We start from the raw sequence: 27,383 nt of genomic DNA on the forward strand, positions 1-27,383 counted from the left end.
AATTAATAAATAAGAAAAATATGTCTTATATTTACGATCAAAATTAATTTAACAATTAGATCGTATATTAAGGACTAGATAGGTTTTTTTTTTTTTGGTAATAAGTATCTAACTCTGTTGTTCCCATAATTTTTCCCAATCCAATCATCACTTCTTTTTTGGTCATAATTCTGTATTTGATTTCATAACATGTTCATTACATTTTGTCAAGGGCAAACATCCAACTCAGTACTCACTCATATATAAAGAGGCGGAAACACCACCTACCTTGGTTAAAAATGCCCATATGTCTCCAGCCAAAAAATAAGTGAAACAAAAATGTTGAAGTGTTCAAAGAAAGAGATTTATAGGAAAAATAAGGATGTCATTCTTGTGATATTCATTTCATAGAATCTAGTACTTTCTAATATTAATATTAAAAGGTCACCACAATTATCCCGCAGAACTGTAGTTATTAACTTCCTATATCACTCAAGAAAGCACGCAGTAATACGTAATATGTCCTCCGTTTCAATGAGGAGTTCAAAGTAACACAATGGATGGATTGGACATTACATATGATTAGTAACTTTTCCCGATTTGACACGAGTTGGATCATCTTAAAAACACCTTCAGGCGCCCATGTATTATGTATACTACACTCTGTCTGCAGATTTATCACCTAATTGGAAGTGGAAAATTCTGCAGAAACAGTTCTGCAGAACCAAAACCAACCTATAGGAGTCACAAACAATGCTACTGACCATAAGGTGCGGCTGAAAAAGGGAAGTGATGGCTGATGATTTTTATAGAAAACATATATATTCAGATGATATGTTACATAACGTATGTGTAAATATGAGGCAATTTCTAGTGGTTAGAGAGCCATATTACATCCAGGATAGCAGAAGCAGCCAGCAGCAAACAGCCTACGAAAGTGAAGGCTATGGAGATGCCTACGTGATCACAGAATTTATGCAGGGGCTTACAAAAACTTGGCAGAGCTGGATGTCTAATTCCATTGTGATTCAGATTGGTCCCTCCAGATCCAGCAGACCCAGCACTTATCAGTGCATAAGCAAATGCCTGAAAATTATGAGCACAGTCGAACACATACTGAGAAGCAGTTAAGAGCACAGGAAGTCCAACTAGGACAGAACTAAGTTGAACCAACAATTCAGCGTCCAATATCTTTATCAAGTAAATGACCAAAAAAATCTTAGTAATTAAGGACGAGCTAGTTGAACCTTTGCCCAATTACTAAGGAGAAAAACGAATTAAACAAGCGGGAAATACAGCAAATGTGATCCCACTTTCTGCATCGCTTTTTGCCCCATGTTCCTATCCTCGTATAAAAAAGAACCTTACAATTGTGTAACTATACCTGATCCCCAGCGAATATAAGCCATGCGAAATTTCTTGAGGGAATCACAGGAGATTTCTTAAGCAACCGTGATGTGCCAATAAGTAGCTGCAGCAAGGAGTGAGCCGAAACGGCAGCAGAAACACCAACAAGATATCTGTGCAACAGAAAATTAATGAACGTGCTTCAAAACATTTTAACCGCGCTTCTGAACTGTGCACATCACGGTCCGTCCTCAACTATTCAGACGCACAAACAATACACCCACACACGTCAATCAAGAAGATTTCCTCTTATTCGAATCGATATATTGATATATGCAATAAAATTTATAACAATATATTATTTATAAATCATGTCACCATTTTTAATTAAAAAAGTATGACTAATATTATAATAATGTCAATATAAGTTTTTTAGGTTGAAATGTTAGCAAACACCCTTAATGAGTCAAAATCATGCGTCATTAAATTTCTGAGTTGCATGTAAAAGGGAGTTTAGATCCTCCAAAATATGAATTCTGTAAGTTGCCTTTAAAATGAGAAGGAGTGATGCCAAAAGGTGAAAATTTATATCAATTTTACTTTAATTTTTATACACACTCTCCTCTTGTCAAAAAGGAAAAAAAAATCTCATCTTAAAATATTTTAAGCTTCACATCTTGGAAAAAAATATAAATTTAGAACTAAAAGTCAAAAAAATTCGATGGTATTTTACATACTTCAGTACCATATATATTAGTCTAAACCAATGCCTATGGCATTAGCCATTCTTTAACATAGGACTGATACGAGGTCAGGAGCTTAATCTCATTTTAATCTAATTTCCACTTATCCTTTGTACTTGGGGGGGGGGGGGGACCGCCTAAACTAAGGCTAGCTAACAATAGCCAGGCCGGCTACAACCCTTTGTTACAATATATTACAAGAATTATAGAAAAGGCTAAAGTCTTTGGTTGATTTTAATAACACTAAATGCATTTCCAAAGAAAAGAAAGCACTCCATGCCGTAAAAGATATTATTAAAAAACGTCTTGGTTGCTTCATGGTTGTGTTTCGAAGTAAACGACGAGGGATGTTCAAAATTTTCTTAAACCTTGACCTCAGGATATGAAAGGAGACAAAAAAAAAAAAAAGAAAAGAAAAGTGTTAAAGAAAGAAAAAGAAAAATTCCATCACGGGCCTGTTTCTGTTTATTCAAATACCACTGACAGTCGAAAGTAGAGGCTAAAGACCATTCCCCCAATTTCGTCGTTACTTCGATGCGCCAAATCCAATGGCAGTTTCGTCAAAACGAGGTTAAGTTCACATTCACATGACACAAAATTACAAATTAGGCCAAGGCCCCACTCTTAACAACTATCTCGCAATTCTCAGGTGGATCCGAATCACGCCAGTAAACAAACTATAGAAAAGGAAAATAAAGTTCGAAAGCATGAATATGAACTCAAATCATGGCACAGTTTGCTTGGAAAGGTAGCAAAGAAATTGCAGTGAACAAAACAGGAAACATGACAAAATAAAAATTACCCTTGATTACAAATTGAATTCAGTGAAAGAACTCCATCTATGAACAAAAGGTTCTAGTTTCTTTCAAGTTCTCGTTAATGAATATTAGCAACTGTAGTTGCTTAAAACAGTCGTAATTTCGCTTTTCCATTCGTTCTTTCTTCTACAAAACAGTTTAAAAGAAAGGAAGCCATATTTGGGAACCAAATCAATGTTCACTTTCACGGGAACAACTCAAGAAAATAGCGAAGCGCATTAAGTGAAGAAAAAACACGCGATGACATAAAATCGCGAGCTACCAATAATTGAGGAACTCAGAGAGGATCGGATCCTGGAACATTAAAAGAAGTCGAAGAAGCTTACTCGAAAGACTCAGAGTAGGACCACTTGGAGTAAACCGGAAAGTGAAAGCCATAAATGGAGACAGAGCTAGCTTGCTTGGCAGTCACCATGAACGAAAGCGCGATCACTGAACTAACCACGCATAAGAGCCTCAGAATCAAGTGCATCGCATCAGGTTTCCAGCGGATCCCGGCGGAAGGTCCGACGAGTGAGCCGTTCATTGTGCCATTCCCCACCACGACCACCACCTTCTCCTCCTCCGGTGGTTTTTGTCCAGTGACCATCTCTGCGTCGCGGCTTTCTTTGAGCTAGAAGAAGGAGCTTCTTGAATGTGCTCTTCTTGCGGAGAAATATGTGTATAGTTGTGAACGAGCTCTGCGAAAATGGCAACGACTACATATATATAGCTGTATGAATGGAGCTTCGCGGCACAAGAGAGGAAGGGGAAATATTCGTGACCAAATTCCCCCACTTCTCTCCGGTAACCTGCCCCTGCGGTTATTACATTTATCGGAGAGTGGCAGATTTATCATCACCAATGCTTTCTTTTTAAATAACCGGTGAAAGCACCATATTTTAATCACTATAGTATAATTTGTATTACTGACATTTATTCAAAATGTTATCCTCCCCTTCTTTCCTAGTGCTGGTGGCTCCAAAACATTGTTAATTACTCTTCGGTTCTAAACGTAAGATTCATTTTATAGTATAAATTATACTACAAAAAAAGTTTTATATTTATGACCGGAGAGGCAGTGTATTTCAAAGAAACTATTAATAATATTACATCCGGTCCTTAAAATTTTTACCCTTTTTTCTAGTCTGGTAAAGATTCAGGTAAATCATAAAATATATTGTTGGACTTGTTTTTCTCCGTTATGTTTTTTCTTCGCTCCACTGGAATGATAAACTAATTCAAATCAAATTTTAACATATACTTTTAAATTTTAAAAAACATAAAAACCAAATATCAAATTCAATTCGACGCTTTGCTGTCGAAGTCATGTGTCCACTGATTGGAGAGGAGCTATCTCCAAATTTTTGCCGAAAAATAAAAAGGTAATATAGAAAGTGAGGTTATTTCCTCCTCGGAAGCAAGGAAGATTGATTGCTCTGGAACCAATCAAACATTTGTTAGTAAGCCAATTGAATTCAAATTATGTTGAAGTTATTAAATGATTAGTACATTTTTTGACCCAAAAAAAATGATTAGTAAATTTTAAGAGATGCAATGATACAATGTTAAATTATAAATCTATATGTCACCAAAAAAAAAAAGAAATAAATCTATAGAAAACGATCCTGCTTACAGGTTATTAGTAGTGTGATTTTATTGAAATTCTTAAATTTGTTGTCGGATAATGTGACCTTTTGACCAACAGATATTATGATATTTAAAACATAAATCTTTGTATAGCTGGGAATACAGGCCAGTCCGTCACAACTCACGGGTTATGCGGTGTGGGTTGGAGCAGCTCGCATTTTGGCAGGTTGAAAAAACCCCAACCCTAACCCGCCACAGTGGGTTGGCGGGCTGGCTTTTTTATTATTATTAAAATTCTCAATTTTCAAATCTTATTTTTATTTATTTTTAAAAATAATAAATGGTGATCTAAAAATTTTAAAGCAATCACAAGTATAAATGATGTTTAACCACTTTTAAAATAGTCAATATAAATATAAAATAATACATTATAAATATTTTACATGATTAACATTCAACATCAACTCATCAAGTGATAAATTTTATAATTTTTTTCATACAAACGCCATGTTTGATACAAAACACTATCTCTTAATAAATTAGAAGTGCATTTATTTAATTTTTTTAAAAGTTCATTTACCATGTTTTTTTAAAACACTTTTTTTCCGTAATAAATATTGTCTTATATTTGATTGTAGTTATTAAAGTTTTGCTATAAATATAGTATGCTTATTTTTAAAAAAATATTTTTTGTTTACATATATATATGTATTATGTAACATGAAAATTGAAATGTAAATAAGAAGAAAATTTTCAAATATAATAACATATTATTTATATGAAAAATTAAAAAAAAAAAAAAAGTGGAGGGTTAAGCGGACCAACCCGCCAACCTGCAGGCTAACCCATCACAACCCATGGATTATGCGGTGTGGGCTAGAGCAACCCGCATCTTGACGGGCTGGCAAAATGCCAACCCTAACCCACTCTTTTATGGCGGGTTGGCAGACTGACCCACAAGCCCTAATCCATATTCCCGACTCTAAATGTTTGGTAGTATCACTTAAAAGTGGTCGGTCACGTTTGATAAAATTTTGCCAAAAATAAAAACAATGTAATATGAGACTTTATTTTAAAATGATATCTGTACTAAACATCGCCCTGTATATGTGACATACCTTGAAGCATGACATCAAAGTGGCTTCTATTTTAGTTGGCAAGATACATACAACATGATGGTACTTGAAACAAAAAATAAAAATAAAAATGGATCCGCCGTCAACGGTTCATGCATGGAAAATATGGAAAGTTTCTGAGTTCTATATAACGCCAGCAAGAAATCTTCTGGCCAATTTATAAGAAAATACAGTTCCAATTGTTTCGTTTCATGTATTGACTATGAGCAAGATCACATCACCTGGAATATTACAAGTATGTAGGTTATGTTCCCAAAGTTGATCTAGGTAGCCACTAATGCAATAGTAAGATATCAGAATTCCTCATAGCTCAGATCCTTGTCATAAAAATTCCCCAACTTAACTCTGATGCACAAGACATGACAAAACACTTGAATGACACACGATGAGCTGTAAAGCCTATTTACTTGGTTACAATAAAACACTTGATATAGCCTGGTTCACAAGAACAACTATTCTAGACACCAAACATCAAATCCATTATTTTTGAAACCACGGATTTTGCCGGGGAAGCAATTGCACCTGCTTGCCGAGTGCTTGTACTGCCATTCTGAATATAAGGAGGAGATCTGAATGTGTTCCCTTCGGTTGCTCTAGCAGACAGTGGAGGTAAGGGCATAAATTCCTGATTGGCAAGTCTTTCATTTAAAGCTTGACGTTGCAAGGGATCCAAAGGTTTCACACCCACTATCAGGGCTCCATTAATTTGCATCCCATTCTTGTTTAGAGCCCTTTGAGCATCAGATTGGTTCTGCATTAGTAAATGAAGTTTAAAATTAATATTATAGTTGTGAAGCACTACATAAGTAGTGGAGGATCACACAGGTATACTACTCATCCAAGATGATTGTTTCATAATCATAGTTCATGGAAGTACAAAATGCAGTGTTTGGACAGGTGACAGTTGGTCTGCACATAGCTCATAAAATAATAATAGATAAACTGATGACTCCCATGCAGTTATAGCTTGGATCTCTTAACTATTAATAAAATTATTTATTTAAAAAAAATTCTTATGGCCGTCCATCAGATTTTACCCCCGGTGAAGAATGTCATAGATAAGCATTCCTATTTGAAAAACATCTTCATGACATGCAACGGGGCTGCCGCTTGATGAAACTATGTTGATGGTGACCAAAAGTGGAAAAAAAATGCAGCATGCAACTAATGCTTTGGAATAAAAATCTATTTATGATGTTTAATTGAGAAAAGAAGACCAACCTGATATAAGATGTGCATCCAGTTAGAATCCCTGGGACCAGGAACATGTCTCAAAATTCTACCACATTTTTCGAACTCTCTTAAAACTAAATTAGTGTCCCCAGGAGAAAACCTGCCAGGTGCAGAGAAAAAGCTTTGTAACAAATACGTCCATGGGATATGATAAAGAAAGTAAATGCTATTAATTAAACAATTGGGCATACCCCAGATTAACTGTCTGCCAGCTAGGCAAGAAAGATGCCCCAATTAGCATAGCAATATTTTGTTTACCTAAGTTATTTAGTATCCACAAGCATGATTCATTATGCTTGTGCGTCTATAAACCAAGAAAAATCAGATGTTATGCTTTTCTTATTCGTTCTGGCTTCTGTAATCTTTGGTTTCTATCAGGAGAATATCTCATTTCTGCTATTGCAACTCCTTCATTTCCTAATCTAATACCTGTTTTTGTCTAAAATGATTTAATAACAAGAATATCATGGCCGTAAAGATCTTAAAAAATTGTTTCTGGGTTCCATCAGCCCATGAATCGCATTCAGGCAAAATGATTCGACACCTTCACTCCCAAAGGCCACATAAGGAATAGAAAACGAATGAAGACAAGTTTTTTGTTGAAAAAATATTGACAACTATCGTTTCAGTTAAATTATTTAAAGCACCAGCTATGCACAAGTTTTAAAATCTTCTGAACTTAGTTTAAGATAGAATCTACAACCAATATGCCAATAAATCTCTCTTGACTGGGTTTTTTTTTTTTTTGGTCAATGACTGGAATTTTGTTTTAACCTTAGCAACTATCAAAACTAAACCAATTCAGCATTTCTACCAGTCCAGTAATGCTTTCAATAAAATCAAAAAAGATAAATAAAAAATAGCAGCAATTGGTAAAATTCTAGCACCAAAGTTAAAAGTCAAGACATTACCCATAAACAGTTATCCACTCCCCTTCATTATGATTCCCTGCAGGCAAGGAATTTCGCTGAACATCTGTCCTTGCAACTTCCCTTGGAGGAGGAACAGTGACAAGAGCACCCGACTGGACTACACCCTCAACTGGTGAACTCCTTCCCTTCTCATCTTGTTCACCGCCACTCTTTGCAGACGTAGGTGACCACCAACTCAAGCCTGGTGAGCTCTGCTGGTTCTGCTGAACACCCTTTAAAGCATAAGATGTACTGGCCTCTGATTTGCTTTTGGCTGGAGTTGAAAATTCCCTATTCACAGTTTGGATTGGACTTCTAGGATCAGACTTAGTTTCAGGAGATATTTGGTAATCTGGTATGCCTGATTCAGGAGAAATATCTGATCTATCTTCTAAGGTGTAAATAGGAGGTGGTGGGAGGTCTGAAACGCTAGTGCTCTCACGCCATAGAGAAGATGCTGCAGCTGCCTGACCTGGACTTGAAAATTTTCCTCTCCGAGCTGAAACAGGTGAAGCCAAATCTTGGAAGAATAATGACTGCCTGCCTGATCTTGGGGTTCTTTGCACAACAGTGCTCATATTGTGTTCTTTACACGGAAAGGAAGTGATGGCTGCATACCAGTTATCAGATACTTAACCTCAACAAGTCAATTTAGATTGTACAGCAAACTGTCACAGAGAACTAACAAAAATGGATTGTGTGTGAGAGAGAGAGAGAGAGGGTGGCCCCGCGGGCAAATTAGTTTAATCTAACCAAATAGATGTCTTATCATCAATTAGGCTGAAAAAGCGTAGCTTAGAACAGGACACTCAGAATTCGGTGATAAATATTAAATAGACTAATGGAGATGAGCTAAACTCAACAAAATTACAAAGTTATTGCTCAGACTGGGTAATAAAAGCATATAAAACAACCTGAGCAGCTAATGCGTTAGCCATATTCTATTTCATCAAGCATAGGAACCATAAATAGCACATACAAAGTGCAAAAGTTAGTAACACGTATTGAACAATCCAGGTGGAGGGTAAAAGTCATCAATTACAAATAAAAGAGAACAACAAGACTCGTAGGTAAAGAAGGTATTAGCAATTTAAAACCACGAGCTATAATCCCCTACATGGTTCTTCGGGAAACAGTAAATTAAAAAACTCCAATTCCATTAAGAATCCACCCAAGTCTATAAGTAAGGACAAGCTGTGCTTTCGAATGCAGCGCCGGCATCCTCATATAATTAAAACCACTAGTTCGCGAAAATCTCTGAGCAAACATGGTATTCTAATTTTTCAATGGTTTACGGGGTTTTCTAAGGAAGCAAACAGCATAGACAAGCACTCAGACATATCGAATTGGAGAGAAGAAGAGAGTACCTTGTGGAATTGGCGGAAGAGGTCGATGTGATCGATTGTGGTTATGAAATTGGGAGGGGTTCTTTGCTTGAATATGTTCTGTATGTACCTTCCAAGAACCTTCCCTCCCAACGTTCCTTTCAATTAGACCGTTTGAAAACCCTAAGGCCCGCTCCGTTATTTATATGTCCCAGAATGGGGTGGGCTTCAGCTTGAAACGACACGGATGTGTCCGGAGCAACTTCCATCGCAGTTGTCGTTTTCGAATTCAGACACAAAACAGTTGACCCCAATAAACCAAGGTGGGATTACTTATCAAAAATAGTAATAACATGTAAATTTATTGTCACTTTTTATTAAAATTTATCATTACATGCTCCTCAATTATTATCGAATTTTTTAGGATGATTCAATCTTGTTTTTAAAACTTTATAGTAATTCTCCCAAAAATTAAATCCTAAGAATAAAAAATATCACTATACATCTATAAAATTAAAATTAAAATATCTCGCACTGCAATTTTCATATTCTCTCAATATACGTGCGTCATTTTAAAATTTTATCCCTCCATGACAAAGCTTCCGCTTCATTTGTAATTACCAATAACAATCGGAGAATGATTTTAATAAAACATCAGACGTTAACTTATAAATGATTTGAAAGGAGTTATCAATTGCAAAAGAAATACAAATGATAGATTTGCATGTTCACAATACATATTTGATATTTCCACTTTCAAATATTATTAAATACTCCTCCGGTCCTTATTATAAGACCCAATTTGACTTTTTATTTGGTCCTAATTATAAGACCCCAATCCATTTTATCTCTTATATTTATGCAATTTTTTTTCAAGATAATCCTTCTAATAATGATAGTTTTAGTCAATATACTTAATTAGCAAGGATATTTTAGGAATGACAACACTTATTTATTATAAATAACCAACTTAACTTACTTCCTTAATCTCCTCAAATAAGTCAATTGGGTCTTATAATTAGGACCGGAAGAGTATAACTTAAAATTCACTATTCAAATATCTAACTAACTGGATAAATTTTTATTATGCAAAAAAGTTCGGGCTGGCCCGGAATCACTTGAAAGACTAATGACTCCTGTGGATTAGACCTGTAACATACATACTTAGAGCAGTAATTTTTATAGACTATCAATGATACATCCAACTAGCTAGCTAGAAGCTTCTCTGCTGCCTCTGCCTGTGACCCCCAATTCAAAGTCAATTACCAACATAACATGTGAATCCCATCAATCTCTTGTCATTATCTTTTTTAAGAGTCTGTAAAAGTTAGGCATCAATCTCTACCAAAGTAACTATTTCCTTTCTTTGTTAGAGCTCATCATCACATATTAGTTTTTACAAGTACTGCTACTCCAGAAATAATCACATTAAAGTTTCTGCTTGCTCATAAATTTATTACAAGAGAGCCGGGAAAACAAGGGGGGCTTTATTACAAATATATGATATGCAGAGACAATCAAAAAGGAGCAGAAAGAGGTTCGTGTTGGTGAATATGAAGTAGTTGATCATCTGATGGAGAATCAACCACGACGACTGAGGGGTACAGACTGATATTGCAAGCTTTCTCTTCTATGATGTCTTCAATCTTCTCTAGGCAGCCGACTGGCTTCTCAACTACTTCCTCTCCTTCATCCAACACCGTGATCACCTCTTCTTCTGAATTCTCCAGTCCCTTCATCCACATATTCATCGCTTTGATCATTCTTCAAGTTAATGTAAGAGAGACAGTATATATGTATATATATACTACCTCTGGTTCTTAATATAAACCTAGTTGACTAATTTGAGTAGATCAAAGAAGTTTGTTAAGTTAGTTATTTGTCATGAATTGGTATTATTTTTCCTAGAATATCTTTACTAATTATGTATATTAACTAGAACTACCACTTGACGGAATCTTTAACATATAAAACTATTACAATGACTACTTTGAAAATAAATAAGAGAGACAAAGTAAATTGGGATCTTATATTTAGGACCAAATTAAAAGTCAAACTGGCTCTAATATTAAGGAATAAATGTAGTGTGTGTGTGTGTAGCTGGTTCTTGAAGTAAATACAGAGTGGACTAATTACCTCTGTAAAAAGACAAGAGGCTTCCATTGGTTCCATCTTCTGCATCACATCTTCAGCTACTTTCTGCATCAAGAAAAGACAGGTTACTCTCTTTGTAAGCATGTTTAGCTTCACATAAGAAATCAAAAACCATTCCTCTGATGTAAAACTAAGCACACATGCATGCATTATATATCTGATAGGCTTTCTGTCAGTAGTCCATATACCATATCATGCACAAAAAGTGGGAATATTGTGGGGGAAGAAGTGAAAGGTGAAAGAAGAAATTAAACAACGAAAATTAAGAGGGAAAGTAAGTGGTAAGTACTCTGGCTTGAGAGAGCTGGCCTTCATTTAAGGTCCTAGGCTCAAGTTCAATGGAGCAACGAGTAGTATTCCTGTTTGCCATATGTAACACATAAATTGCAGCCCATATCCAAAACTTATGATGTTATCATCAGTTCAATCCAATCCCTATTTATAGAGCTAGCTGATTACACTGTACATTGACATCCATACGTGCTATATTAATTGAAAGAGGAAAATAGAGGATGGAGGTTGGATATTGAATTAAATAGGGTCACGGAGTGTGTGGACTGATGAGAAGCAAAACACAAAAAGCAAAAGCAAAAGCAAAAGGCAAAGGTAAACATGAGGTTGGGATCACGTAGAGTCAATGTTGTGTGGAATTGTTCATCAAACTTTGCTTTAGGATTGGAGATCCATACTAACTAATTGTGGCCATTAACAAAAAGGGGGCCTTTCATTTTCATTCACTCACTCACCAGATCGATCTCTTTACTTTGGCTTCCACCATTCATGCTTGTCTTTCCGATTTCGCCAGCTTAATTTCATTAATTTCCAGTTCATGTATAGGTGTAGATGTGCCTGTGGATTTATCTCTCTTTTATGTACTCTCACGTTGGCCAAGGAGGACGCTATACACTTAAAAGATCTTTCTAGGCCTTCTGCTTCGATTCATTAGATTGAGAAAAAGTCAATTGTATGCGTAAGTCGGCGGTACATGATTTTCTTTTAACCCAAAACCTTGAGCTATTAAGTTTATACAACTTCTTCTTATGTGTGTGTGTATATAGATATAGATATGTCACCTCTTTCATCTAATATAAACTGCTGCTCGTAATAATTAACTGCGAATAATCTACACTTAATGTGCGACTTTATCATTAGCCTAGCAAACATATTTTCCCGTTCTTCCGTAGATGATAACCCACTCATAAGAGCCCCTTTTCTATTTGGACTCTCTTATTTGCAGATGAGGTAGAGCATAACAATCTCATCCGCCGAGAAACTTTTATCTTCTCAAAATGGGTACACCTACAAAGCCCAACTCTCTCGTCCAATTAGGAAAATTTTTTGCCAGCTTCTATTTTCCGATCTCTTTGTGTGTGTGTGTGTGTGTGTGTGTGTGTGTGAGAGAGAGAGAGAGAGAGAGAGAGAGAGAGAGATAAGAATACAATTCAGTGAGCCGAGAGGGGAAAAAAAAAAGATTTTGCGCTAAACGTAAAGAAACACTTAACCTATGTTTAATTAGATTGAGAAAATGGAGAGAATAAAAATTTTGAATGAGTTCGATTTAAAAGATTGGAGAAGTAAGGATTTAAAATTTTAATAAACAGAAGAGGTAAGATAAAAGAATAATAAAAAATTAGGGTCAATATAAGTTTTGGTCTTTTAAATTTGTTTTCATTTTGGTTTTGGTTCTTCAAATTTAAAGTCATAGGTTTTGGTCCAAGTAAAATGGTTTAGTTTTTTTTATTGAATCACAAGGATAAATGTTTTAAATAAAAAGAAATTTGAAGGATTAAAACTTATTGTTTGAAACTTGAGAGACCAAAACTAAAAATGAGGGTAAATTTAAAGGACTAAAGATTATACTAATCTTAAAAATTAATTAAAGCCTTTTAACTTCACTTCTTTAATTTAAAATTTTTTTAAATGCGATGCCATTAAAAAAATTTCTCCCTTTTTTTTTTCATTTTCCTTATACCAAATGAACCATAAGAAGGCCTTAAGCATGGAAAAAATGCCCAGCCAAACATGGAACCAGTTTCAATGCTCCTTGTAGTGATAAGCAACATGATACTCATCGAATCTCGACCATTCAAATTTAATATATAGATGGTTGAGATTTACTATTTAATATTTTTTATTTTTGAAAAAAAAAATTCTTTAAATAGGCATATAATCCAAAATAAATATAATCTCTTAATTGTAAGTTTTTTAAAAAATAATTTTTTATTTGAAAATTACTAGTTGAAATCAACCATTAAAACTGATTCTATATATGTTAGATTTTACTGTAGCGATGAGTATTATAATACTCATATCTGTAATAAGTATCAAAACTAGTTCCCCCAAACACCATGCCTGGTGGCAATTTCTAAACTGGAGGATTTTCTTTCTTTGTTTTTTTTTTTAGTAAGCAAACTCACTGTGCTTGTGACCAAGAACCAGAAGATTTAGGAATTACTGCAAATTGACTTTATCACTCTTACATACCCCTTTCATTTCTAAACGAAGAAAGAGGGGAAAATGCACAATTCTGTGTATGAGGGTTTGAATAAATATTAAACCTCTCTATATCCATCCATCGCATTCTTATCACTTGAATTAGTCAACCTTGTAATCATCTCATCATACATTTGACCAAAAGAAAACCTCTCATCATACAATCTTAAATAATAATTAAAAAAAGGTTTAGAAAAATCTCTCCACGAAAATGTGAAGACTTTGATTAGTGCCTATGCATGTTACAACATTATAGGAATTGGAAAAAAAAAATAGAAATGTTTGAAAGCAATTCCCTTGGTCTCTTACACATGCACGCACGCACAAGACAAATATATGCTAATTCAAAACACTTGTCTTTATAATTTAATCATTTTGATCACCAAAATTCAGACTTAATTATTGTCATGTCGACACTATATATCACAAAGATTCGGCTATTTAATTATGATTATTATTGCTTAAGTCATGACAGTGAATCACAACAATATAATAATTAAGTTTCTTGTGGTCATATGAAATATATACTATACGTCTATACCTATCAGCTAGCTATAGGGAACTATAGTCAAATGACGTTACAGCTAGGGCATGGACATTTAACTTATTTATACTTGTACACACACACAGATATAAAAGCTAAAATAATCTCACAGAGACCAGGAAGCCATTTGCTTTCTTGGCAATTGCCAAAGTGATTCAAACACACAGCTTTTTCAGTTTATATATGTAGACTGGTAGATGCTACAATATAATTAACTACATATATACATATCTGCAGTTGAAAATTAAGCCTCATGATCCTAGTCGATTCTATTTATTTCTGAATTTGGAGCTATCCTTCTTGTATTACTTGGCTCTATTGTCCAATGTTATTATGGTTATTATTATTTATTATTATCTGTATAACTTGTTTATAATTAATTAACGAGTGTGTGCCAGATCTATATATCATGTTCACCCACTTCGAATCAGAAGGTGATGCTATTTGAATACAATTACACAGTTTATTATCTTTACCCACGTGAAGCGATTGTCATTCAAGTAGATCGTAGGCCCATCATGATCAAGTTAACTAATATATCCAAATTTTTAGTATATTTAAACTGTTTGCGAATTGAGGATTTTAGTTGAATCTAAATTACAGCAATACATTCAATTTTTTTTTAATTGGTTTTGTTACTACGATAAAACAAACGCAATTTTTCTACTAATTAAAGGTCACCAACCTCGCGCGTTTTCGTTGGATGAATAATAATAACAATAACAATAATAATAACAACAACTTGGGATTATCTGTCATAATCTCTTTTACCCAATTTATATTTTCCCTAAGATTTTTGGTAATGAATTTTGAAATATTTTTGAAGATTTTTGGTAATGAATTTTGAAATATTTTGTCAAAAAATTTGAAATATCACCCTTTCAATTTTCATCATCTCTGCATTGTTATAAAAGAGAATGAAACTCTTAAGTCTATATTTCTATTAACGTCTAATAGTTAGACTTCAATTTTTCATATATGATAAGTCTATTACGTACAGAAGTTGAAACTTTTAATATACTTGACATGTAAATTGTAATCAGAACATATAGTAATTTTTAATTGTCACTTATTCAGATTAAAAAAGTATATATGATGCTAATTAAATTAGTACTTGATTCAATAATAAATAATGAATCTTAAACTTTCAACTAACCCCATTTAAATGACCTACACAAGCAATTAAACTAATATAATCAGTAATTACGTTACAAGGTTTTGACCTTCTCCCACTCTGTTCAAGGCTTCAGATTAGGTGTCGATGAAAATAATTGGTTATTAGTTAGTTTCATTAAGGTACCACTTTTCTCCTTAATATAAGTCACTTATAGGGCAAAGTTTTGGTTCTAAATGTAATAAGTCATTTGTAGTATATTTAATACTTATTTTTTAATTTAACCTTATTTAATTCTTATTTGAAAAAGAAAAAGAATGGAGACATATGATAATGATTTGTAAATGTAAAGAGAGAAAAATCTTAATAGGGATAAAATTGAAAAATCTTGTCAATTTAATACATTTCTTAATAGGGTTAATACAAACTTTGTTCCTTCAAATTTATCCTTATTTTGGTTTTCGTCTCTCAAGTTTCTTTTTATTTAGAATATTAATCTCTATAATTTAATAAAAACATAGGCTATTTTGCTCTTAGAGGGACCAAAACCAAAATAAAAATAAATTTAAGAGACTAATGTTAACCCTTCTTAGTATGCAAAAAGAAGTTGCAAGCGACTGGTATTAAGGACTAGAGCAGTATAAAAAAGAAGCCTCGATTGGTGAGATGATTCCAAATTAAACTTTATTTGCACGAAGTCCAATTGGTATATCCTTAATCCAAAGTTTAATCAAACAAATTAAATATATATTTTTACGGTACGTGCTTTATAAATTACGTGTAGAATCTCTAGGAACATCTCAATTTGACCGTACCTCTTTGCCCCATTGTAATGCCTCTACTTTTTACAACACTTTTGCTCCTATTAACGCATAAACAACCACTTAAACCTCTATTTTTTCCCTTAATCAGACAAAGTCGTCTTATTATTATCAGAATACTCTAATTACTTCAACATTTATCATTAATTGATTACGGCACTAATAAATGACTAACTAGCGCTATGTATTTATTTTCTTTACAATATAAATTAATTTGATTATATCTAGCATATGGTTGATATGTATAGAAGATTACATACATATATGTAAACCATAAAAATTAAAGTCCAATGCAAAAGGCTTGAATGCGAGTATATATATATATAATAACTGTAAAAAGAAAAAAAGAAAAGAAAAGAAAAGTAACATAGGAGAACTCTGATGTGGTTAGAAAATTGAAGGGTTCAAAAGAAATAAGAGCAAATGGACGAAATGATACCAAAAGAAGCATTCCAGGTATAAAGTAATTAATTTAGAATAACAGAACGTGAAAAGATGCCTTCAGAATGGGCATAGTATATTTAAAACTTCATTAGTTATAAACTGATCACAATAATAGAGTTAAAGAGAAATTAAATTAACTTAAAATATTCGTATATCTGTCGAAAAATATTCATACAATCTCCTCTTGTCTGTTATCTAATTTATTAATATTGAATCCGATATATATTGCTAACACACAAGTCCACATAGTCCTATTCACGGCACTTCCCTTTTCATTTTACGTTGGATTTTGTTTCCCATAATCTATTAAACTTTGAATCAAATCAACAAACCAAATTATTTTGTTTTATTGAAAGGGGTGGACATTAAGTAACTGATGTCACAAACAGAATAAAATTTGCAACCTCTGATTTATAGAGAAGTTTTGGGATTAGTATTAGTTTAGTTTTTGAAATTTGACCTCATTTCGGTTTTGTTTTTGAAATTTGAAATCACCAATTTTAGCTCCTAAAACAAAAATGTTTAGCCAAACCAAAATGAAATCAAATTTCAAGAACCAAAATCAAAACGAATTTTAGGGATTAAATATGATATCAACCTAGAAATTTTTATGACAACAAACCAAATTATTGTTGTTGACATTGAAAAAACTACATGGCATGTTTGAATTCATTAAACAGACATAAAAAATGATTAATACATAACCAACTTAGGTTAATTACCAATCTTGCATACCAAAAAAAATCTAACTGAAAAATAATTAATTTTATACAGTTGATGTGTTGGTCCTTATCTTGCTAGTAGACAGAAATTAAACCAATATATACGTATAGATGGAGAGAATAAAATTAATGAAGGAAGAGACTCATATACTTGATCGTATTATGTCTTTTTTGAATAAGAATAATATCGTGTGATTGAAAAATAGATATTGTTGAAATATATATATATATATATATATATATTAATGAAGGGAACAGTGGAGAGTGTGATAAGGAAGGTAGCAGGCATGCACGTCACGTAGCGCATGTGCTTGGTTTCATCACCCACATGCATATCCTTTATCATATATATATAAATATATATATATATATTCCTTTATTATTATTATTTATTATTTATTATTATATGGAGGAAAATTAAAATGCCGACAATAGCCACACAACCCACCCTGAATATATATGTACATACACTGTACTTTGTGCGTACCCTTTCCTTTCATCTCTCTCTCTTTCTCTCTCTCTCTCTAAAACTTACATATATGTATGAGTCCGTTAGCCATACCTATCCTTTTGCCATGCAAATCCATGATTTAATTTAAATGAAAGCTCCCCCTGTTTTTGCTTTTCTTTACTTTTGCCGCTTTAACTTTATTTGTTTTTCCTCTTCTTCTCATTTGGCAGAGTCACATGATGTTCTAAAAGTACTAACAAGTTGCACAGAAAGAGAGCTAGCACCTCATACATACAAATATATATATATAACTCTTTTGACTGACTATGGTAGTAAATAGTTGTTATTGTGTAGTTGTATTTTTTGTCTTACTAGACGAAGTAAAGTAGTTGGGTTATAATTTTGGGACATAGCACAGCGATTACGAATTAATAATGTATGGCACCGCATGCACTATAGTAATAAGACCGTACGTCACCTCTTCAATGGGCTGCCAAGGCCAAGGAGGTGTTTGGTAATATGAAAAAAATACTGTTAAAAATTATTTAAAATGAGATAAATTCTTTTATATATTTATTTCGTATACTATAAAAATACTTTTAAAATCATGATTTATTTTCTATCCGAACATCTTCTGAATCTATATGTACTTAACCGCTCATTTTTAATTTAATCAAACAAATGAATAACATAGCAAGGAGAAATTAGTTTGCAATCTACAGAGTTATGAATTTAAATCTTGCAATTGATGCAAGAATATTGTTGATGAACGATCCATAAATATATTTTTACACGCTCTTTGAATGTGGAGACATATCTAAAAAAAATTTTAAACAAAAATGAAAGGAAAGAAGGATAGGTGGGGCCCAAGGAGAAGAGGAAGTGTCGAGGATCGGGTGGACAGAAGGCGGAGGGTCTCAATCCTCCCACAAGGACTCTAAAACTCTCACATGACTCTGCCCCTCCTCCATTTGTGCAAGCTTGGCTTAGCTCAAGAAAAATTCTTTTTTTTTTTTTTTTAATTGGGAGTTAGCTAGCCAGCTGGGTGGGAGCGAGCGTGCAGCTCTCCTATTACGAAGGGTTGAATAATTCCTTTCTATTTAATACTAACGCATTTCAATGTGAGGATGGTACTACGTACACACAACGATGACTCTCTGGCCACTCCCCCCCTCTCCCTCATCATCATTTCTTCATTTCACTGAAACCCATGCCCCTCCCTCGGCTTCCACCACCCCTCGTTCTTTTCACCCTTTCTCCCACATGTTACTTTTTTTCTATTAAAAAAAAAAGATCATTTTAATTAGAGACAAATTATAAAAAGAGTAAAATATGTCATTATTCAAATATACAAACCAAGTCCTTAATTTGCATAATTTTAAAATTTATATGTTGTATTTAGAAATGAGGCTTTTATTCTCCACCCCCACTATTTTGCATAATTACCGTTTTTTTCATGATATCCTATCTTGAAACCTCAAATGATGACTATGATTATTTTTTTTTTTTAAAAAAAGTTGCCTTTCTTCTGGAATAATTCTTATGTGTGTGTATATATATGGCAGTCTTTTTAATAAGATCCATAAGATATGAAGCAATCCCCCAGCGATTTTGAGTTCCGATGTTTATTCTACCATACACTTGCGTCCTTCAAGACAATTATATATTACTCCCTCCGTTACTTATTATAAGAGACATTTGATGCTTATGGCATGTTCCAATATATAAGAGACACTTAAAAGTTGTCTCTATTTTTTTTGTATTGATTTTCTATTTCACCCCTATTTATTTTGTCTCCCACTCATACTCTCTCTCCCTCCCACTTCTCTTTCTTTTAATAATTTAATTATTCTCTCTCATACTCTCTCCCCTTATTAATGGGGGTATTGTTGGAAAAAATATTATACTTTTTACATATTAATTGTCCTCAACTAATTTTAACTGTTTTTTTGATCAACGTAATTTAGTTATTTGTCTCTTATAATAAGGAACGGAGGGAGTATTCTGCTTAATCCTTTACCACTAATTTTCATGGCCAGGCCCATTGATTTTGAGAATGAGGTCGGCTGCCCCCAATTTTATCCCACGAAATAGATTTAAAAAGAAAAAAAAAAGCTGCGATTTTTGCCAAATTAGGCCAAAAAATTATTAAAGACTGCATTCTACAAACCGAATAAATGAAGCTTCTTCTTCTTCACCTATCTCCCCCCGCCCTCCCCTTGATTAATTCTACAATTTTTTCCCCAATTATCTGACTTATGCTAAATTATGAAGGACCTAAAAAAAATTCAAAATTTTTAACACAAAAGTTTTCCCCCCAGACTAGTAGAAGTTTGCCCGTTCGGCTTGGAGCTCCACCCTAATTTACTGTTACTGCGTTCGCAGTCCCTAGATGATATGCCTATAGTCGGGCCCACCGTGATGCTGGATCAAGAACTCGTCTCCGCCGTTGGATACGCCGAAAATGGATGCTTGGCTCATCAGTTGTTGGTGCTGCTGCCTTTGCAGCTCCTTCTGCCTCCTCAGCTCCAAGACCTTCCGATGAGAATTCGAGTGCCTCGTCGACACGAACGTCGGGCTAGCCGCCGGTCGATACTCGGCCACCAGCCTGCCGGACTTGTACCGGACTCCACAAGCATTGCACAGCGTCTTCGGACCCATCGGGCCTGTCCGCCATTGCGGAGTCTTCTCGGCGGCACAGTGCAGGCATTTCCTCCCTGAGGAATCGGAATTTGAGCTCTCCCTCTTCTTAACTGCCGTCGCCTTAGCTTGCACCGGTTTGGCTTCCGTTGTGGTTGTCTGGTCGTGCGGTCCTGGCGTTACGAGATGGAGGAAGCGCGTGGACCAATCTCCAGGAGCGGCGCGTGAGCGCTTGCTCCGTGCTTTGCCTGGCAATGGAGTTTCCGGACGGAAAAACGGTGCGTTCCGAGCTGCATCGGGAGCGAAAGGCGGGAGGGTTTCGGAAGAGGAGGAAGATTCTGGAGTCTGAGGTTTGGCGCCAAATGCGGAAGCGGTGGTGGTGCCGGATAAAAGGTGGAGTGTTTTCAGCTCGTCTTGTGCGGTGAACGAGTCTTCCACGAAGTTCGATAGCCATTCCAGTTCCGCCATGTCATCATACTGCAATAAATCCATCAATCAAGACAAATTTCCATTGCGAATTCAAAGCATTTCATATCACATTTTCACGTAAAAGAACAAATTCAACCTGAGAGTAAAAAATTCACAAACCGACAAAAGAAAGCTGAGGAAAAAAAACTCCAGTAATTATCAGAGAGCTTATCATTTAAACTTGACCAATAGCAGCTTCAGGTTAGCGATAAAACAAAGACTCACCGGCACACAGAGTTCGCCAGACAGCTGATGATCGCCGAAGGGACGAGGGCCAAAGTTGGCGGAGAAACGGTTGTCGACACGAGAAACTGAGGAGTTGCAGCTGTCAATAGCAGTGCCGGTAGATGAGTCGGTAGAGTTGCCGGCGACATTATCAAGGAAAGCATCGGACATGATAGCGTCGGCATGGGAGAAGTCAAGGAGGTCGTCGACGGCAAAAGGCTCGGCAGGCTTCTGGTCAGAATGGCGCTTTTCCGGAGAGAAATGGTCCCCTCCGGAGGCGAAGTAGGCACCGACAAAGTATTCAGGCACTTCCATGAACGAATAATGTGTATGATTGTAGAGAGAAGGAGTGAGAAAATGAAAGCTTGCTGTAATTAAAGAGAAAGAAAGGATTGGGGTCTCTCCGTGTGTGGGTGGGTGTTTGTGCGAAAGTGAAGGAGGGAGAGGTGGGGTTTTGAGGAGTAAAGCTGTGGCAAAATTGTAATTTAAGCAACATTGGAGCATCTTTTCCATGCAGAGATATATGGATATAATAATACTAAGTGACTTGCAAGTTCTGTAAAGTTATTGCCGCTGCAGTTTTATTTTATTTTATTTTATTTTCTCTTTTATTTGGTATGGTAAGTTATTTATTCAACAAGATATTATTACTATTTACTACTATTAGCTAATTTATTTATATTTCAGCATTATTATTACTATTAAGTCTAAATACAATGTAACTCATTCAATATAATTTTTCTCATTCACAGTATTTGAAATTTTGATTTTTGCTTCATTAACATTAAATCCCTTTCATTCAATTTAATTAATGTCAGTTTTTCTTTACTCTTTGAATTGCTTTCAGTTTTTCCCCTTTACGCTATACTGTATTTAGGTAAATTAATGAATAACTTTGTCAGTCAAAAGGCCAACTTGGCCAATTTGGGTAACAATGGTGCTCATTTGGTACACTGGTGTATAACACACTCATATATATTAATTACTATTAGCTAAATATTGTACTACCTTCGGTCCTGATTATAAAAATTAGTTGACTAATTTGAAGAGATTAAAAAAATAAGTTAAGTTAGTTATTTGTAATAAATTGGTGTTGTCTTTCCCAAAATATCCTTGCTAATCAAGTGTATTGGCTAGAATTATCATTATTAGAATGATTACCTTGAAAAAAATATATAAATATTAGAGACAAAGTGGATTAGGATCTTATATTTAGGATCAAAATAAAATACAAACAATGTCTTATATTAAGGATCGGAGGTAGTATATAATTATATAAAGAACCACAAAATCTGTAAATAAAATCATGTTGAGTGTGTGTTTTATATAATTATATTTTTTTCCTCTCATATATGCTGTTATCCATTTGAAAATTCATGTAAGCCGGGGCAATGTTGGTTTTATATATTCGTAATAATTTTTAGTTATGATACTAAATATAAAAAATCTCATATAACATGTAAAATAGAAATGTAACAAAATGAGTTATATATTTTTGGTATCATCAACATACCACATACAAATACAATCATCCTTTGTGATAGAAATTGACCATAAACAAAAACTGTGTTTTATTTTTATCCATTTTTAAGGGTTCATAGATAACAAAAATGGGATTGTGGTCAATTATTGTTACTTTATAAATTTGGCATTAGTTATTTACATTTTACTCTTTTATTGCAAATAACTTTTATGATAATAGTTCCAAAAGAAGGGGCTTGATGACTTTTAATTAACGCGTAAAATAAAAAAATTGATGCCACTATTTGAGCTGCAAGTTGATATATTGGATATTGTAATGCAAGAACTGATCAAATCTACCTTCTTAAAAAACACACTTATTATATATTAATTATTTGTGCTGAAGGTTGTTAATTTAATTAATAAATTGAGACACAATAATGAGTCCAAAAAATTACTAAGAATTCACATGACATCGAAAAATAAAAGAATGGGCATAAACAGGTGTTTTTGGTTGATGAAATGAATAGTAATCATGTGGCCTATAAAGGAATCAACTGCAAGCTGCAGCACAATTAATTAATAAAAAAAATAAACACCATCTCAGAAAAAACAAAAACAAAAACATTCATTTACTTTGTGGCAAAAATATGACCAAATTATATATGAATTCTCATAAAATTTTATTAATTAACCATAAAAATTCACAATTTTTAATTTTTACCAAATATAACCTTACACATTAATTAGACCAAATCAAAGCAAGAAGACAACCACTAATTTAAGGAATGGGTGGGTGCATTATTAACGCATGAATTAACAATGATTAAAGGTAAACTAACGTGAAGAGGAAAAAATAATTCAACCCCAGAAGAATCAATCTCTGCACAAAAAGGAAAAGCAAAAAAAAAAAAAAAAAGAATCAAACAGTGGCAGGTTTTGTCGCTGTCACTCATCCAATAGTGTCCAAGTTTACAGAGAAGGGGGGAAGCTAATAATGTTTAATGCTTAGGGAATTGTGCTTAAAGAAATTAATTAAGAATTAATGAAGGGTTTCATTCTGACTTAATCACAATATTTTAGTGGAATTATCATTTGTACTTTCTAACCCTTCTTCCCCCTATCATGACTTGTTATTAATTCCTCCTTTCACGTTTTTGCACGATGCTTACAGCTCAACCTCACTACTCCTACTCCAACCCCTCCTCCTTCCTTACTATTCTCTCTTGCTTCTTTCTCCCTTTGTGCTCATTTTTATAGGCACAGATTTCTTATGATGAAAATAGAAATTAACATTAAATTGATGAAAACATCATAACATGTATATCTTATATATAACTCTTGTCATTTCTAAGTTGACACAAATGGTCTTGACCATGATCTGAGAGAAAATTTCCAGCTCACCTCATTGATGTGTTATAAGTCTCATATTACAAAGTACTTTATTTTAGAAGTGGAGTTTATAAATTAAAGGAGGTTATTAAGCTTTTTAATTATACTTTCTTATTTTTGAAATTATACTCATTGCAAATGCTTTTATTGAAATGTTAACCTCACATTATGACTATTTATTGAGTGTTTTGATCAATACAGGGTCAAATTAACGCAAGTGCATTCACCGAGATGTTGACTCTTAAACGGATACACATTGTTATGTGTGCTTATATCATAATTTGCATTCAACCTTTCTCCCCTTGAAATTATCACATTCTAATTTGCCATCTAATTCTTATATAAAGGTTTCTTTTTTTTTAATAATTTTTTTAGGGTTTTTTTTTTACAAGTCTCTCCCATTGAACTTATTTTAGAACATTTTATCCTTTACTTTTTGATATAATTTGCTTTTTATTAAGCATTTTGTGAGAATCATTTTTAGGAGAATGTCTTAGAATCTAAGGACTAATTAAGTAATTGCAACTTGGATGAGAGGCAAATTGAGCATTTTGAATAAATAGGTAAATAAAAAGATAGTTTACACACACAAAAAAAGTAGTTAGACTATATGCAATGGATAGAAACACATAGTTCGGCTAAAGCTATATCCTTTCATAAATTTATTTCTTTTGCCAACAAGCTTTTATAAATTTTTTAATCATATAATGACAAGCTTAATTATTTCACAACCCTTAAACAAATTCATCAAGATCAATATACGTCTCTAAAGTCAAAAAGGGTCTACGAAGATGCAACATTTATATATATGTGAGCTATATAATTATTTATGATTTTAGAATGAAAGTTTCGAATGATGTTTTTTTTTTTGGTTAAGCATAGGTATCCTCCTATTGGAGGCAATCCTATTCAAGACACTGTCAAGTACTAAATGTGGACACCTCTCCAGTGGAGATTCAAACCTTAATTTGTCACGTTGTGAGGGACTAGTCTTTTGTTAGACCCAACCCTTATTGGTAGTTTCAAATGATGTTAATTGGTTGATGTTGGTAAGAAATGGGGGCATGAAAGAGGAGGCAAGTGGATTGGGCAGGGCTCATGGGACTCTAATCCCCATGTTAATGCATTCCGGTAAAGCGGATAAGGTGTTTACAGTTAACCATTCCCATTCCATTTTTAACCTCTTCCTTTTCTTGGACCCCCCCAAAAAACAAAACTTCATTTTTTAAAAAAGTTTTGGAATAGATGTTAGGATTAGTGGGGCCCACGGAGCACGTGAGAAAGGCAGTGAGGGTTGTCACTTGTCAGCCATCATGTGAGCCCATGGCAAAGTTGACCAAAACCACAATACAACAGCCTTAACTTCAACGTTAAACCACTCACACCATCAAGCATTTTTTTTTTTAATAGAATTTGTCTTTTTTTTTTCAACATTTACACATTCTTAAATTAATCCTCTTATATATATATATTAACTTTTCTTTGATGTCTTACATTACAATACAGTTTTATTTATTTTTATAATAGTATTTTTATTATTTTGTTTCAAATATAAAACAATTTGGGATTGATATTATAATTATAAATAAAATATCATTGGAAGAAGGAAATGGTAATATTTTTTATTTTATTTTTTTTGGGAGTAGTTTGAATTCTATTTGTAGATGCTATAGTCACATCCCACCTGACCCTATTCCCTATCATGTGATTAAAAGTAATAAGATTATAAATTAAAGTTCAAATAAGTTGAGATAGAAAGGAATAATCAAATTGGGCCTCTAGTGGCCGGGAAATTGGGGAGGCCCCAGCTTTCTTCGCTGCTTCCTCCGCACGTGCGTAGTGCCGCCCATGTCTCAGCAGTGAATAATATTACGCGGCGCAGCACGTGCACCACACGCATTGCACGTGACTTTTTTGGTGGGAAGACTGGAAGGCCGACATATCTTTGAAATTAGTGTTTGGTATTCTCTCTCTGTTCTTTTTTAGTTTTGTTTTTACAGGTTTGAGTGGCGGTAATGGCCGTGATGGGCCTTGTGTTTAAGGTAGCCCACATCAATACGCCCAATAAGAAAGTACGGCTTGGGCTGCCCTTTTATAAAGAGAATCGTAGGTTCAAGTGGTCCAATAACGTAGGGTCTGCACTACCCCCAGTACGATGCAGAAGGTTAAACAAACTTGTCACCAAACACAAGTCAATAGCAAGCCTTTCCACTTCTTCAAGGACCTGTTTGGATGACAAAGCAAACCATGGTTTGGAAGGCAAAGCTATGGTTTGCACAAAATGTCATCCAAACAGGTTTAAAAATTCTCAAACCGTGGTTCCAGGTAAAACCATGGTTTCCATTGGTGAAACCATGGTTTTATTAGAAGCAGAAATTTGTCGCTTCTAGGCAAAAAAATTTGAGTGAAGCGGAGTAATAATTGGAGGCAATAGTCATTGACCGAAAATACCCTTCTTCCTTTGCTTCACTAGCTGACACTTTGGAGTGATTATTTTCTATCTCACCCAGCTCGAATCTGACCAATATTCAGCTCGCCTCTTCGCCCTTTCTTTGTCAGCTCACCTCTTATATATTATTCATAAGCTCGCCTCTTAATATTTTTTTGTTAGCAAAAAAAATCATTTTTCTATAAATATATTTAATATTATGTTTTATAAATATATATATATACACATTAATTATATTATCTTATATATTATTAATTATGTTAGTAAAAATTATTTCATTAACAATTTTATTTTTTCAAATCAAAATATATTATAAAATCTATCCCTTATATAATTATCATATTAACTTATGCCCTTTTTAATAATTTGCACATGTAAAAAGTGCTTCTGGTAACAATTATCCAAACACTCTCACTTCTTAGAATCACTTTTTCACAGAACCTATTCTCTCTAAAATCTATTCTCCAGAAGCTATTGTTCAAACCATGGTTTGGTTTCATCCAAACACCCCCAAGTCTTGAACCGTAGCCCTTGTTCTTATGTTTTCAACCTAAACCATAACCTATATTCATTAACTCTCACAACTCCCATTGATAAAATAAAAGACATTTATGTATAACTAAAAATGTGTTAGATACAGTTGAATGAAGGTCACATTTACCTAACTCCTCAAGAGATCAGTTTTGATCCTAAATGAAAGTTACATTTACTCCCTTTTTGTCCACAGTACCACCACAATCGTAAATGCAAGTCATTTGTAGGGAAAATTTTTAGTCCTAAATATAAGTCACTCATAATTATAGTATATTTAATATTTATTTTCCAATTTTACCCTTACTCAATTCTCATTGGAAAGACAAAAACAAACAGAGAAATATGAGCATGATTTGTAATTGTAGAGAGAGAATAAGGGTAAAATTGAAAAATTTTGTCCATTTAATGCA

At 33.9% G+C, this 27,383-nt stretch overlaps 4 protein-coding genes and 1 long non-coding RNA gene across 6 annotated transcripts; 1 reads left to right on the forward strand and 4 right to left on the reverse strand.

Annotated features, from left to right (window-relative positions):
• Positions 1-597: 597 nt before the first annotated feature.
• On the reverse strand, positions 598-6,188 carry LOC114735427 (CASP-like protein 3A1). The gene is made up of 4 exons (XM_028923124.1): positions 6,115-6,188; positions 3,214-3,532; positions 1,364-1,499; positions 598-1,065 (listed from the first exon to the last, which is right to left on the reverse strand). The coding sequence occupies exons 2-4, from the start codon at positions 3,474-3,476 to the stop codon at positions 850-852; spliced, it is 615 nt and encodes a 204-aa protein (XP_028778957.1). The 5' UTR covers positions 3,477-3,532; positions 6,115-6,188; the 3' UTR covers positions 598-849.
• On the reverse strand, positions 5,842-9,192 carry LOC114735426 (nuclear pore complex protein NUP35-like). 2 transcript variants are annotated; one of them, XM_028923123.1, is made up of 4 exons: positions 9,104-9,192; positions 7,737-8,367; positions 6,814-6,925; positions 5,842-6,343 (listed from the first exon to the last, which is right to left on the reverse strand). In XM_028923123.1, the coding sequence occupies exons 2-4, from the start codon at positions 8,312-8,314 to the stop codon at positions 6,050-6,052; spliced, it is 984 nt and encodes a 327-aa protein (XP_028778956.1). In that variant the 5' UTR covers positions 8,315-8,367; positions 9,104-9,192; the 3' UTR covers positions 5,842-6,049. The 2 variants fall into 2 exon arrangements, with proteins under 2 accessions (XP_028778956.1, XP_028778955.1); XM_028923122.1 differs by having other exon boundaries at positions 7,737-8,346; positions 9,104-9,191.
• LOC114735429 (uncharacterized) lies at positions 9,137-25,752 on the forward strand. The gene is made up of 3 exons (XR_003739269.1): positions 9,137-9,215; positions 24,974-24,979; positions 25,742-25,752. It is a non-coding gene; the product is annotated as an uncharacterized LOC114735429 (long non-coding RNA).
• Positions 10,449-11,612, reverse strand: LOC114735428 (uncharacterized). The gene is made up of 3 exons (XM_028923125.1): positions 11,505-11,612; positions 11,198-11,260; positions 10,449-10,794 (listed from the first exon to the last, which is right to left on the reverse strand). The coding sequence occupies exons 1-3, from the start codon at positions 11,583-11,585 to the stop codon at positions 10,579-10,581; spliced, it is 360 nt and encodes a 119-aa protein (XP_028778958.1). The 5' UTR covers positions 11,586-11,612; the 3' UTR covers positions 10,449-10,578.
• Positions 20,017-21,550, reverse strand: LOC114735425 (GATA transcription factor 9-like). The gene is made up of 2 exons (XM_028923121.1): positions 21,138-21,550; positions 20,017-20,921 (listed from the first exon to the last, which is right to left on the reverse strand). Exons 1-2 carry the CDS (start codon positions 21,450-21,452, stop codon positions 20,193-20,195), a joined length of 1,044 nt encoding a protein of 347 aa, XP_028778954.1. The 5' UTR covers positions 21,453-21,550; the 3' UTR covers positions 20,017-20,192.
• Positions 25,753-27,383: the final 1,631 nt, after the last annotated feature.

This window comes from Neltuma alba, unplaced genomic scaffold (genome assembly GCF_004799145.2).
Source record: "Neltuma alba isolate B1F8T4 unplaced genomic scaffold, ASM479914v2 tig00013207_pilon, whole genome shotgun sequence".
Lineage (NCBI taxonomy): Eukaryota > Viridiplantae > Streptophyta > Magnoliopsida > Fabales > Fabaceae > Neltuma > Neltuma alba.

Excerpts from the sequence above, each read along its gene's own strand:
- LOC114735427 (XM_028923124.1), bottom strand. The coding sequence starts at position 3,476 with ATGGTCACTGGACAAAAACCACCGGAGGAGGAGAAGGTGGTGGTCGTG. Across the intron at positions 1,500-3,213 it reads TCCTACTCTGAGTCTTTCGA|ATATCTTGTTGGTGTTTCTG; the intron begins GTAAGCTTCTTC and ends TCTGTTGCACAG. Across the intron at positions 1,066-1,363 it reads TTATATTCGCTGGGGATCAG|GCATTTGCTTATGCACTGAT; the intron begins GTATAGTTACAC and ends CATAATTTTCAG.
- LOC114735426 (XM_028923123.1), bottom strand. The coding sequence starts at position 8,314 with ATGAGCACTGTTGTGCAAAGAACCCCAAGATCAGGCAGGCAGTCATTA. Across the intron at positions 6,926-7,736 it reads GAGTGGATAACTGTTTATGG|GTTTTCTCCTGGGGACACTA; the intron begins GTAATGTCTTGA and ends TGCACCTGGCAG. Across the intron at positions 6,344-6,813 it reads GGATGCACATCTTATATCAG|AACCAATCTGATGCTCAAAG; the intron begins GTTGGTCTTCTT and ends TTACTAATGCAG.
- LOC114735428 (XM_028923125.1), bottom strand. The coding sequence starts at position 11,585 with ATGGCAAACAGGAATACTACTCGTTGCTCCATTGAACTTGAGCCTAGG. Across the intron at positions 11,261-11,504 it reads GCCAGCTCTCTCAAGCCAGA|AAAGTAGCTGAAGATGTGAT; the intron begins GTACTTACCACT and ends TTCTTGATGCAG. Across the intron at positions 10,795-11,197 it reads CCTCTTGTCTTTTTACAGAG|GGACTGGAGAATTCAGAAGA; the intron begins GTAATTAGTCCA and ends ATGTGGATGAAG.
- LOC114735425 (XM_028923121.1), bottom strand. The coding sequence starts at position 21,452 with ATGGAAGTGCCTGAATACTTTGTCGGTGCCTACTTCGCCTCCGGAGGG. Across the intron at positions 20,922-21,137 it reads CTGGCGAACTCTGTGTGCCG|TATGATGACATGGCGGAACT; the intron begins GTGAGTCTTTGT and ends GATTTATTGCAG.